Raw genomic sequence first — 12,929 nt, 5'->3', positions numbered from 1 at the left:
AGGAAAAGTTTTAGAGTGAGAGAGCATTGAAAAGGAGAAAGGGGACAATCTTTTCTCTGTTTGGACAACCATAACTGCCATATTTAGGGTCAACATCCACCCAAGTCCAATGTCACCCGAAGTGTACCTCGCGATATCATCTTCAAGTGTCCGTTTTAGGGAGGAGGAGAGAGCTGGCCGCCGATACGTACGATCAAGTGATGGATGACGCTCGATCAGACCCAAGGAAAACATACGTGATTAAGACTTCATTTTATTGTAGGTCGTCGCACGCCGCGGTTGAATAGAGTCTGATGGTGCTCGAAGGTCATGATTGGTCTATGGCTTCTATTTGATCTCGGTGTGATATACAGTTATAGAGATTCGGTTACGTGTCTGGACCTTATATCCTTGATTTGGCTTGACTCCTCAAGACTCCCTCCTCCTCGTCCTCCTCGTCCTCCTCCTCTTCTTTTTTCTTTTATTTTCCTCATACTTCTCCTCCTCTTTCTCCTCCTCCTCCTTTTCCTCCTCCTCCTCCTCCTGCTCTTCCTCCTCTTCCGCCTCCTCTTCCGCCTTCTCTTTTCCTCCTCCTCATTTCCTCTTCCTCTTCATTTTCCTCCTTTTCCCCTTCGTCTTCCTCCTCCTCCAGCTCCTCCTTTTCCTCTTCGTCTTCCTCATCCTTTTCCTTTGCCGCCTCCTCCTCCTCGTCCCCACCCTTTGCCCCAACTGAACCAGACCGAACGAAAAAAACTCGTCTAGTGGAACTTGCCAGCGGCGCCGCCCCAACCTTGTCAGGGCCGGAGACATGTTTCCAGCGCCGCTCAAAAATCCCTAGATTTGTCACTCGCCGATGTCAACCGGATACGAAGGTACTGGGCACCGAATAGGTCTCTCTTTCTGTTTCTTTTTTCTTTTCTCTTTTGGTTATTGTTCTTCTGGATGTTTTAGATTCAAACATCTTACTGTATATTTCAGTTCTTGCTTTCCACCCCGTTCGTGTAGCGGTCGCGGATTAGCTTGGGCGTTCATCGGGAATCACTTGGCTGCGCTGATTAAATTTCCCGCCATAGATTACTTCGCCACAAGGAGGCTAATGGGAAAGTTAGGGGAAACTTTCACAACATTCTCGCCCCGAACTCTTTCCCTCCTTGTTTGTTCTTCTCTTGTTTTTGAAATTCGATTTTTAATCATGTTTTTTTTTTCCGTTGGTTATCTTACGGGGTGGGGGGAGAGGGGGGGTTATTTTTACGTGATTGGTTTTATTTCATGTTTTATATTTTTTACATTTATGTTATTTGTTTGATAGAGATTGCCGTAAAGTGATTCCATGATTAGGTTCGTATGGCAATTCCTTTTTTTTGTTAAAACGGTTATTTTAGTTCACAGTAGTAGTTTTTTTTTATGGAGTTTCTATTGTGTTTCCGATTTTAAGTGATCTTCCTTTATATTAACGAGATTCAAGTAAATATGAAATAAATTAGTTCCTCCCCTTTTTTGGCGGGATTTTCTTGCGATCTCGAACACAAAAACAAATGCCAAACGTCCATATCCCCGCGTATTTTTTTCTCTCAAGTCTTTCGAGAAGGCGACCGAAATGCACATCCCGGGTATTTTTCCCCGCCGTTGAAGATGTTGGTGGGTCAGAATTGGATTGAGGGACAAATATTGGATTACTTGGAGAAGGGAGACGTTTGTGAAGGGATTGTTCCTCCCTTTCGGTCTGCCGGAGGAGGGGCTGCTCCCGCTGCGGGTTGGGGCTTCGGTTACATACACACGCGCACGCAGGCATGCACATGCTCACGCACACACACACGCACACGCACACGCACACGCAGACACACACGCAGACACACACGCAGACACACACGCAGACACACACACACACACACATACACATACACACACACATACACACACATACACACGCACGCACGCACGCACGCACGCACGCACGCACAAGCAGACAGACAGACAGAAGAGAAGAGAAAAAAGGGAAAAAAAGAAATATATATATACATATAGAGCCATGTTTTGAAACAGACAAACAAACAAAAAAAAGCAGACCACCGAACCTCTTTTTCACTCTGTCAGATCTTGAATAATTCTCACCCCTTTTTTCCTCACCTACGCGAGTGATAAGAAAAAAAAAAAAAAAATCTCCGCGCCCAAATATACTTTCAGAAATCACAATGGCGCGGACGGCGAGACGATTTCCAAAGATCTCGAGAGGAGTTAATTGAATTTTTACTTAACGAGGTGCGTGTGAGAAGTCGAAACAGTTTTAGGGTTTCTGGTAAGAGAGGAAACCTTGTTTTAAAATTTCATTCTATAATATCGACTGATTTTTTTTTTTTTTTTTTTCACTTCCTTTAATGCTTGAACCGTCATTTAACCTGGATTTAAGCGCCGGTGATATTTGTCGTATTTTGACTAGGACGACAATGTATAGTAATTAATTCGCGAATTAAATCGAGAGATTATGGTACTCACGGTAATGACCTTTTGCAGCCTTTAATAAAACAAAAAAATTATTTAAAAGCTTTTCTAATATTTGGGTTGGGAAGCCACATCCAGCACAAGGACGCAGGTGTAAGTGAGTAGAAACCGCCGCAAAATCCGTGCTCAAGCTACATTGCATTGGGTTGTTTTTTGTCTGTCCGTCGGTTTTTTTCGATTCTGGGGCAGTGTGAGAACCAGATCCAAGTTGCCATTACTGTTGTTGATTTTTGTTGTTCTTTCGTAACCTGTTCCTAGAGCTTATTAATTAAAATAGCGGTGTGCCATAAACAGAGAGGCATCCAAGGTTGTTCTACGACTCAGGACCTGATTTGAATTTCCTGGCGGGGTGAAAAGGTGGAGCAAAATACGAAAGAGTCGGTAAATGCGAAAATAAGGTAATGCAGGCACGCGTTATTGGGAAGAAATAGCATGCTCTCTTTTTGTATCTTCAGTCTCCCTTATGGAGTATATCGCTATCGATTTCTTTTCTCCCTTTGGGTTCTCTCTCTTCTCTTCTCTTCTCTTCTCTTATCTTATCTCTCCTCTCTCTCTCTCTCTCTCTCTCTCTCTCTCTCTCTCTCTCTCTCTCTCTCTCTCTCTCTCTCTCTCTCTCTCTCTCTCTCTTTCTTCTCTCTTCTCTCTCTTCTCTCTCTTCTCTCCCTTCTCTCCCTCCCTCCGCCCCCCCCCTCTCTCTCTCTCTCTCTCTCTCTCTCTCTCTCTCTCTCTCTCTCTCTCTCTCTCTCTCTCTCTCTCTCTCTCTCTCTCTCTCTCTCTCTCTCTCTCTCTCTCTCTCTCTCTCTCTCTCTCTCTCTCTCTCGCTCGCTCGCTCGCTCGCTCGCTCGGTTTCAATTTATCAGGCTCTCTGTCTACCTCTTGGACTCCCTCCTTCAGTCCCTCCCTCCCTTCCTCTCCCCTCCTCCCCCTTATTCACCCTCTCCCTCTCCCTTATTCGTTCTCTTCCCCGCCATCTTGTCCGCATCTACCCCCTATACCTTTCCCTTTTCCCGGATCACGAAAATAGCTAACGCCCTCGCATTCAGAGGAAGAACTGTAAAGTACTATTGTTCTACGCCAATTATTTGATACGCCCGCTACTGTCTTCGGCCGCCCTCGCTTTTCTCTCTCTCGTTTTAATCCAGCCTTCTCCCTCTTCCCTTCTTTTTCTGCTATGTCCATCTCCCATTTCTTTTCCTTTCTTTCTCCTTTTCTTTACCTTTTTATTCCTTTTCTCTGCCCTTTGCCCTTCTCACTTCTCTCTCTCTTTCCTTGCGTCTTTCTTCTCTTACCCTTTCCCTCCCTCTCTCTTCTTCGTTCTTTTCCCTCTTCTTTCCTCCTCCCTCCTCTTGCTCGCACCCTTTCCGTCACTCTTTCTTCTCCTTCCTTGTCTCTCTTTATTCCCTCCTCCTCTCTCTCGTTCTCCTCCTTTTCTCCTCTCCCTCCACTTTCTCTTTCTCTCTCTTTTCTCCTCTCCCTCCATTCTCTCTTTTTCCTCCTCCTTTCTCACCTCACCCGCACCACCTCTATGTGCGTTGTCCATCTTGTTTGTGTGAATCGGATTTACAATGTGCTCGATTTTATTATATTTAGTTTACTGGTTCTTTTTCTTTTCTGTCAAGTGAAATATCTAATCCGATTTCCATTATTCTTTGAAAATATCGATGCGTAAATATTTCTATGTGGAGAACGTGGTAAGACAAAGTAAGCCGTTGCTCTAAAAGGTGTTGGGGGCGAAATGCTTGTGTTCGCGCCAAAAAAAAATTATGTCGCTCAAAATTATTTGTTTTCTCACATTCTCAGCAAGAGAAGTCCGTGACTAGTTCGTATTTCGTACTTTAGCTTATTAATTATCTGTCTTTTATATAGTTGTTGATGTTAAGTAAGAAGGGAAAAGCGTCGGGGCCAAAGAAATAGCGGGGCCGAGGGAGAGACACGTACGAGCACTCTCCTCTCGGCGGCGGAGGGAAGTATTGAGACGCTGAGCCTGGTTCTGCCTTGTCCTCGCTCTTCCTTTGTTTCCTGGGATATGCTGCGCCCATTCTAATTTGTCCACTTCTTTTTTTTTTTTTTAACTTGGAAGCATATAAGCAAAGCATTGTCTTGTGCAAAACTTACTAATGTGTTTCGTGAAAGGAGGACGTTGTGCGGACTCGTTTTTATTTTCGTTTGTGTCTCTTTTGACTTGGTGTTGTTAGGTTGCGTCTTCGTTTGCGTGGGTGCGTGTTGTCTGTGCCGTTTGTCTAACGTGGTCTTGTTATCTCAATACAGGACGTCGAGATGTGATAAAAGGGAACTTCTTTTTGACTTTGTGTGACTAAAAAAAAAAATTAAAAAAAAAATAAAAATAACAGAAAAAATCGATATTCAAACCATGAAGAGAAGAAAACCAAAAACTGTAAATAATAAAAAACGAAGTGAAACGCCGACGGAAGAAAACTGAAGAAAAGATAAAAAAAAGACGAAACATTTGGACTCTCCTCGAAGGCTCACGAAGCCCCGAAACTGGACAAGAAAACGACTTCCATTCGCCCACTTTCATTCCATCTCAGCAACAGCAACGTCAGCCCTCCTACCCCACATCTCGGCGCCCCCCAACCTCCTCCTACGCCCCCCCCCCCCACTACGCCCCCACTTCGCCCCTCCACACAGCCCGCACTGACTAGATGACCTCAGAGTCGCCTCCGCTCGCCTTGCAAATCCTCATCCTCCTCAACATGGCGAGTGTGTCGGTGCTGGTGTACGGCGTGGGCGTGGCCGTGAGGTCGGGCGCCACTCTCGGGGGCCTCATGCTCTTCTTGTACATCGCCATCATCCTTTACATCCTGTACAATTCGTCTCTTCTCCCGCCCATCATTTGCACGTCGTAAGTCCTGCGGTTTGGTGGGACTCGGAGGCCTTTCTTTTATTTCTTTTATTTTATTTTATTTTATTATATGTATTTTATATTATTTTTTGTATTTTTGTTTTACTTTTTTTTTTTTTTTTTTGTTCTTTTGCGAGTTTTGTTTGGACGATATGGGTTCAAAAGTTTGTTATATTATTGTCTTCCAGCATAATTCTGTGTAATTGATAAGTAGATAAGTGTACATAAGTAGCTACGAGTTAGAAACTGTAAATTATTCGTTTAATATAAAGTGGGTAATTAAGTAGACGTAGACGACCAATTTCTCGTCAATTTATGTGCAATTTAAATCCGTACAACCGCGTGCAATAGTATTCCAACCACTCTGCATATGTCACTGAAGGACACATCGAGAGACAACAATTTTAATTACTTAATTAAAAACTCTCTCTTCTGGACCGCAAGCCATCCTGCCCTGATTCCAGCTGACGAGTGTTTGTGCATTCTTTTATTATTTTTTTTTTATTACGTGATATGCAGCTTTGTAACAAAAAAAAAAAAAATAGTTAATGATTTGGAAGTATTTGCTTTGTTGGATTGCATAAAGAGGAAAAGTTGTATTATTTACTAACTGAATGTGTGAGAGAATGAGAGAATGATATATTTCCGATATTCTGTGCATGGAACGAAGCTGTGCAAAGTAAAATTAATTTACTACTATACTCTCAATTGATTTTCAATGTTTCCATCCCCTTTTGGTTTCCAACGTAAAAAAAAACAGACAGACACTTTGATGAACTTCACTTCCCCGAGATGCAGAACTCCAGCAGAGAACTTCAACTTCCTCGGAGAATATTCCAGAAACTAAGTCCCCATCTGCGAGTCTCCCCCCCCCCCTTCCCCCCCTGTGTTATCCATTATCCCTCGCCTCTCTTTCCCTTAAGACATTCTAAGTCGCTTTCAAGTCGTTATCCTCATTTCTCCACGGCTCCGTTTTCTCCATTTCGTTCGTGTCCTTTCTCTCATTTCTTCATTTTTCGCATTCTCTCTTTCTCTTATTCTCTCTCTCTATTCTCTATTTCTAAATGTCTCTCACCCTCTCTCTCTCTCCCTCTCTCCATTCTTTCTCTCTCTCCATTCTTTCTCTCTATCCATTCTCTCTCTCTCTCTCTCTCTCTCTCTCTCTCTCTCTCTCTCTCTCTCTCTCTCTCTCTCTCTCTCTCTCTCTCTCTCTCTCTCTCTCTCTCTCTCTCTCTCATACTCCCTTTATCTCTCATTCCTCATTCTCCCTTTATCTCTCATTCCCCATTCTCCCTTTATCCCCCTCCCTCCATTCTCCCTTTATCCCCCTCTCCTCCACCCATCTAATCCTCCCTCTCTTCTCCTCCCGCAGGTTTGGGCATCCGCTCTTCAGGTCGAGCAAGGAGAGGCGGCGGGCGCGGCTGAAGGATGCGAGGTCCTCCAAGTGCAACTCGGGGGACTCCGGCGACTCTGGCATCGAGGTGGGTGGTGCGGCCTTGGGGAGTTCGTGGGTGAGGGAAAGGGGGTGCGGGGGAAAGGAGGGAGGGAGGGAGGGAGGGAAAGGGGGGGGGGGTGAGGGAATGAGGGAGGGAGGGAAAGGGGGTTTGGGGGAAAGGAGGGAGGGGAGGGGGGAAAGGGGGGGGTGTGAGGGAAGAGGGGGGAGGGAAAGGGGGTGGAGTGCGTGAGTGCGTGAGTGGTGAGTGGTGAGGTGCGATGAGTGAGTGAGTGAGTGAGTGAGGGGGGAGGGAGGGAGGGAGGGAGAGAGAGAGAGAGAGAGAGAGAGAGAGAGAGAGAGAAGAGAGAGAGAGGGAGAGAGAGAGAGGGGGAGAGAGAGGAGAGAGAGAGATAAAAGAGAGAGAGAGAGAGAGGGGGAGAGGAGGAGAGGGTGGTGGAGAGAGGAGAGAGAAGAGGATGAGAGAAGGGGAGAGGAGGAGAGGGAGAGAGAGAGAGAGAGAGGTAGGGAGTGCGTGAGTGAGTGAGTGAGGGAGGGAATGAAAGGGGGTGGAGTGAGTGAGTGAGAATGAGTGAGTGAGTCAGTGAGGGAGGGAGGGAAAGGGGGTGGAGTGAGTGGGGTGAGGGCGACTCGGCTGAGGTAGGTGAGGGAAGGAAGGGGGGGGGTTTGGGGGAGTGGAAATGTGAAATTGAGTGAGTAGGAAAGTGAGAGGGTGATTGAGAGAGCGGGTGAGTGAGAAGGGAGTATGAGGGCGATAAAGTGAGGGTGAGTGAGAAAGTGAGAATGGGTGAGAAAGTGAGAGTGGGTGAGAAATGAAAGATAAGAATTAAATATTTGGGGAAAACAAGAATGAGTGAGAAACTGTGAGTAAATGAGAAAGTAAGAGTGAGTGAGAAGTTGAGTTGTGAAAATAGAAGTAGAAGAGAGAAAATTTAGGAAGTAAAAAATGAGTGTTTAAAATGTTTTGAGAGAGAGAGAGGGGGGGGGGAGAGGGAGAGGGAGAGAAGGAGAAGGAGAAGGAGAGGGAGAGGGAGGGAAGTGAGGAGGGGACTAACAAACACAAGTAAGAGAATATCCTCAATGCTCAACGCAAATATTTGTCTTTTGTTAGCCCTAGTGTGTACAATTATAATTACTCATCATTGGGGAGGGGTTGCTATCACTGTATTTCCCAAGGGTGTTTAATTAATCTGCTTTGGGTGAGCTTGAAGACACCTGTCTAGCGCGAAACAAGTTTTGGTGTGCCGCAGTTATGTAAGAACTATCTCTTTCTCTAAACTACTCGAGCTGTATCTCAAAAAATGCTGCCCCGCTATGGAGGCGGCGTGATGAAGCCGTGGGTGTTAATGTAACCACAGGCAACCATGTAAATGTATGGTGCGTTTTAAAGGGACATTTTCGACCGTGACTGAGGCGTGGGTCGGCATATTGCAGGTTCCTTTGAGGCTCTAGATGTCTGGAAAATAATGTGTTTTTACGATTCTTGATTTGGGTTTAATTTATTCCAAGCAAAGAATATTTTAAAAAAAATAAAAAAAAGAACATTGCCAAGCAGTGCCCAGTGCCCTGTTTACGTAAGGGGTTTATATAAGAAAGGGCCTGGACAGGTTGTTGTGACGTATTCACTCGTTTTGGGATTTTTTGCCATGCCAAGGAGGGGGTTTTTCTTGCATTGAGGTGATGTCAGTGCGGGAGTAAAGGTTTTAAGTTTCCCTTTTGGTTTAGAAAAAAAGAATTGCGTAGCCGTGTTATGTGCGTGCAATACTCTACGGAGTTGGGCGGCCGCTCTTAGAATTCGTGGAACTGTCGCGCGCCAAGTATTGTACAGGTCGATGTTTGCATTATATCTCAACTGTAATGTCTGTTCGCATGACGCTTCCTCCCATTTTTTTCTTATTTTTCAAAAATTTTCATGTCAGTTTGGAGTACGAAGGGGGGGTCGTCAACCTTTCTGCGTTTCAGTTGTAGAGTTTCAGGTTACGTCCGGGGTGGCCCTCGCCCAGGTCAGGCTTATCACCCCCTCCCTCCCCGAGACCTTCTCGCCAGGGAAAGGGACCCGACCCAAAACCCCGCGGCCTTTGGTGGTTCTTGGACGTGGTCGCGGGGGGGAAGCGGGGGGGGACGGATGTCTGTACTTCCGTTGAAAAAACTTTTTCGATTTTCTCGTTGCGGAGCGCCCGGTGTCAGTTTTATGATTTCTTGCACACGCTTTCGCTCACTTGTTTCTTTTTTCTCGTCTGCAAAATGATGTTATTTTTAGGGGGGGGGGGAAAAGGGGTTCAGTTTTTTTTTAAATTTTTTCTCCCCCCTCTCCCCTTTCTCTCCGCCTCATACTGTCCCCTTTACCTCTCTTTTTCTTTTTCTCTCTCTCTTATGCTCTCTCTTCACTCTCTCTCACTCTTTTCACTTCTCTCTGTCGCTTCTTCGCTTCTCGTCTTCGCTCTTTCTTTTCCTTTCCTCTTTCTTCTCTTTCCTCTCTCTCTCTCTCTCTTCCTTCTCTCTCTCTTCTCTCTTCTTCTCTCTCTCTCTTCTCTTTCTCTCTTCTTCTTTCCCCTTCCTCTCCCTTCTCTTTCTCTCTCTTCTCTTTCCCTCCTCTTTTCCCCTCTATCCCTCTTTCCCCCCCCTCTCTCCTTCTTTCCTCTTTTCTCTTTCTCTTTTCCTTTTTTTCTCTTCTTCCTCCCTCTCTCTCCTATATTATATATATAAATTTACTTTTTCTCTCCCTCCCTCCTCAATTTTCTTCTCTTCTCTTCTCTCTCTTTCTCTCTCTCTTTCTCTCTTTCTTCTCTCTTTTTCCCTTCTCTCTCCTTCTCCCCCCTTTCACCCCCCCACCTTTCCCATTCCTTATCCCACGTCTTCCCTTTCCCTTTCAGTATCCCCCCAATCTCTTTTTACTTCCCGCCTCCCACTTCACCTCCCTCTCTCTACCCCTACCCCTTATCTCCATCCTTACTCCCCACCTTTCCTTTCCTTCCCACCTACACCTTCACTTTATATACTCCCCCTCCTTTCCTCTGTATTTTCCCCTGCTTTTTTCATCCTCCTCCCCTCTCTCCCTCCCTCCTCCCTCCTTCTCCCCTTCTTCCCCCCCTTTCTCCTTCCTTCCCCACCTCTTCCCCCCTTTCTCCTCCTTCCCACCCCCTTCTCCCCTCCCTCCTCCTTCAAACTTCCCCCCCTCCCCCCCTCGCTCCCTCCTCCCCTAACTACCCTTACCACCGCCCTCCTTCATCATCCCCACTCTACCCATCCCTTCCCCTTCCTTTTCCCCAAAGGTCTTGACAACGTTGCAAGTTCTCTCGTTCATTTTTTGTGGATCTTCCGCCGTAATACCCTAATGGAGCCTGCTTATCGTGGGATGGGGCCGCCTATTGGTGACCAAAGGGGGTGCCTTTTATTTTTGTTCATTATGGAGGGTAATTGTTCGTTAAGAATATCATCGTCGTGGTTGATATTTTTGCGGTAGTTACTGGTTCTTGTTTTTCTTTCTTTTTTTCTTCTTTTTTAGCTTTCTTTTTTGAGAGAGAAAGAGGGAAGATAGAAGAAGGGTTTTTTTATATCTTAAGTATCGACACCCTTTTTCCCTTTGTCAAAAATGACACTTTTCACTCGACCTTCTCCAAGTTAGTTTTTTTATCAAAAAAAAAGTTTTTTCAAAACATTGTCCCCGGGTTATCCATTCTCTGGCTCAGCCACGGACGGACATCCGGCCCCAGAAAAGAATCCATTAAATCGGTTATCTCTTCCTCACACGGATTTATTCGGATTTCAGAATCGCAGAATTAGATTTTTGTAAAAGTGCAGGTGTTGAAACTTCAGTTTGGGAAGTCCAGTTTTGGGGAATATTTGGAAAAAAACCCTTATTTTTGTCGGGGGGCGATTAGGGGAAGAAAATGTGCGTTGATTAAAAGAGGGATTTGGGAACTCATTTTTGGGCTGTTAAAGCAACCCCCGGGAGGGCGCCCCCGTCTGTTTTTCATTCCAAGCTGCGTGAGTGAATGCGGGCCGAATGCATTTATGCTATAGTGTATATGCTAAGATCTTTTGCGATGCAGATCGTGAAACTCAGAATGAAGTGAAATTTCTTTAATTCCCGGTGAAGAGCTCCCGGGTGGGGGCGAGTTGTATGCTTCAAGAGAATGGTCATGTTGTTTAACGAGCTGAAAGAGTTGAGAGTTCGCCTTTATAATGGAAAATGATGAAGTGCTCCCATTTCATTACCCCCCGCAAAATCGCTCAAATTGAGAGGTGGGGGAAAGGCCATTCGCGCAGACCGGAGCTAATGATTCCCAAACAGCGAGTTTCCCAATTTACTAACGATTGCCTTCTATGTTGCAGTGGGGGACCGGCGTGTCCGCCCCAAAACGTGGACTGCGTCACACGGCCGGGAAAGGTCGACAGAAAACTACGTGGGATCCTCGTTTGTGGGTAAGTCCCGGTTGCTCTTGGGGTTTGATTTGTGGGGGCGGGGAGAGGGACGGTTCGTCCGGCCTTAAAGGCCCCCCTGGGGGCCCGGGCCCCGGGAAGGTTATTTGCAAAAAGGGATGGATTGTGATGGGAAGTAAACATTTTGAGTACGGAGATGTTAGTTGGTAAAATATTTGGTATTCTGTGATGTGAGTTACAATTTTATAAAAAATCCTGATATGTTAACAAAAAGGGTTTCTGTTTTATTTTGATTATAAAGTATTAATTACAGGGATATTCCGACGAAGAAAAAATTTCTAAACGGGAAAGCCCCCATTCCTCAGGCAGAAGAGAGAACAGTGTGGGGTCCCGCTTTCCAAATTCGTCTGGAAAGCATTTTCGTTAGATACGAAAAAGGGGCCCGGTGCATTTGACTTTTTATTCGGGATCATTTTGCGTTTCTTTCACGGGATTGCCCGGAGGCCCCCAAAAATTTTGCCCCTTCTTTTAAAGCCCCAAAGGGGGTCAGGGGGGGGGGGGAGGGGGGTATGTTTTTAACAATATTTTTAGTTCGTTCCAAGATGTAAGTTTTTGTGTGGGAATATTACTAGATCATTACATCATTAGGAATCAAATATTTTCCAAATCTGACATTTTTTTTTCTTTTTTGTATGTGAAAATAATAAGCATATTTTGTAAAATAATATTATATATATATTATATAAAATTTTTGGGTGTGGGTGTGTGTGTGTGTGTGTTGTGTGTGTGGTGTTGTGTGTGTGTGTGTGTTGTGTGTGTGGATTTTATCCCCTTAAATTTTTTGGGAAATATATATAAAAATATATATATATATATATATATATTTTTACCCAAATGTGTTGCCCAATGTAGGAAGGTTTTGATGAGAATGGATATGTATTCTATCTTGAGTATTCTTTTCATTCACACACACACACCACACAACACACACACCAAACACAACACACACACCAAACACACACACACAACACACAAAAAATACACAACACAACAAAACATACACACACATTACAAAACAACCAACCAAACAACACACCACACACACAAACACACCACACAAACACCACAAATTATATATCACAAACACACACACAAACACCAACACACACACACACCACACACACACACACAAAACACCTCAACAAACAAAACACGTACCACATACCACACACCACACACCAACACCACACACACTAACACAAAACACACCAACACAGTATACAACACGAACGTACACCACACACACAAAAAACCCCAAACTCACACAACAAAAACACACACACAACCACAATATTATATATTATATATTTATTTTATATATATTAAAATACATACATGAAATGTGTATATATACTTTAATACTGTTACATTTTTCATGTATGTGTGATGTGTATGTATATATTTTTAAATTATATAATATAATAAATACCCCCTTTCCTTTCCTATATTACGTTTACACCTATACATATATATATTACATTACATACTATATAGATAAATTATACATATTACATATTTTTATACATAAAGTAAAAACAAAGAATATATATGCATATTCATACACCACACAATCACTGTGTGTGTGTGTGTGTGTGTGTGTGTGGTGTGTGGGGTGGTACTTATACATGTGATATGTATATAACATATATATGTATATGTATATGTACTGCGTATGCATATGTATATAAATCT

The 12,929-nt window shown here is 44.3% G+C and overlaps 1 protein-coding gene across 2 annotated transcripts in view; it reads left to right on the top strand.

Moving 5' to 3' along the window:
- Positions 1–12,929, top strand: part of LOC125038761 — a 346,591-nt gene that overhangs the window by 266,021 nt on the left and 67,641 nt on the right. For both annotated transcript variants that reach the window (XM_047632357.1, XM_047632348.1), the window contains exon 7: positions 6,714–6,822. In XM_047632357.1, the coding sequence (XP_047488313.1) occupies positions 6,714–6,822 (109 nt within the window). The remainder of the gene's footprint in view (positions 1–6,713; positions 6,823–12,929) is intronic.

Source organism: Penaeus chinensis, chromosome 3 (assembly GCF_019202785.1).
Source record: "Penaeus chinensis breed Huanghai No. 1 chromosome 3, ASM1920278v2, whole genome shotgun sequence".
Lineage (NCBI taxonomy): Eukaryota > Metazoa > Arthropoda > Malacostraca > Decapoda > Penaeidae > Penaeus > Penaeus chinensis.
The sequence above is the reverse complement of the archived record's forward strand: the minus strand, read 5'-3'. Positions and strand labels throughout refer to the sequence as shown.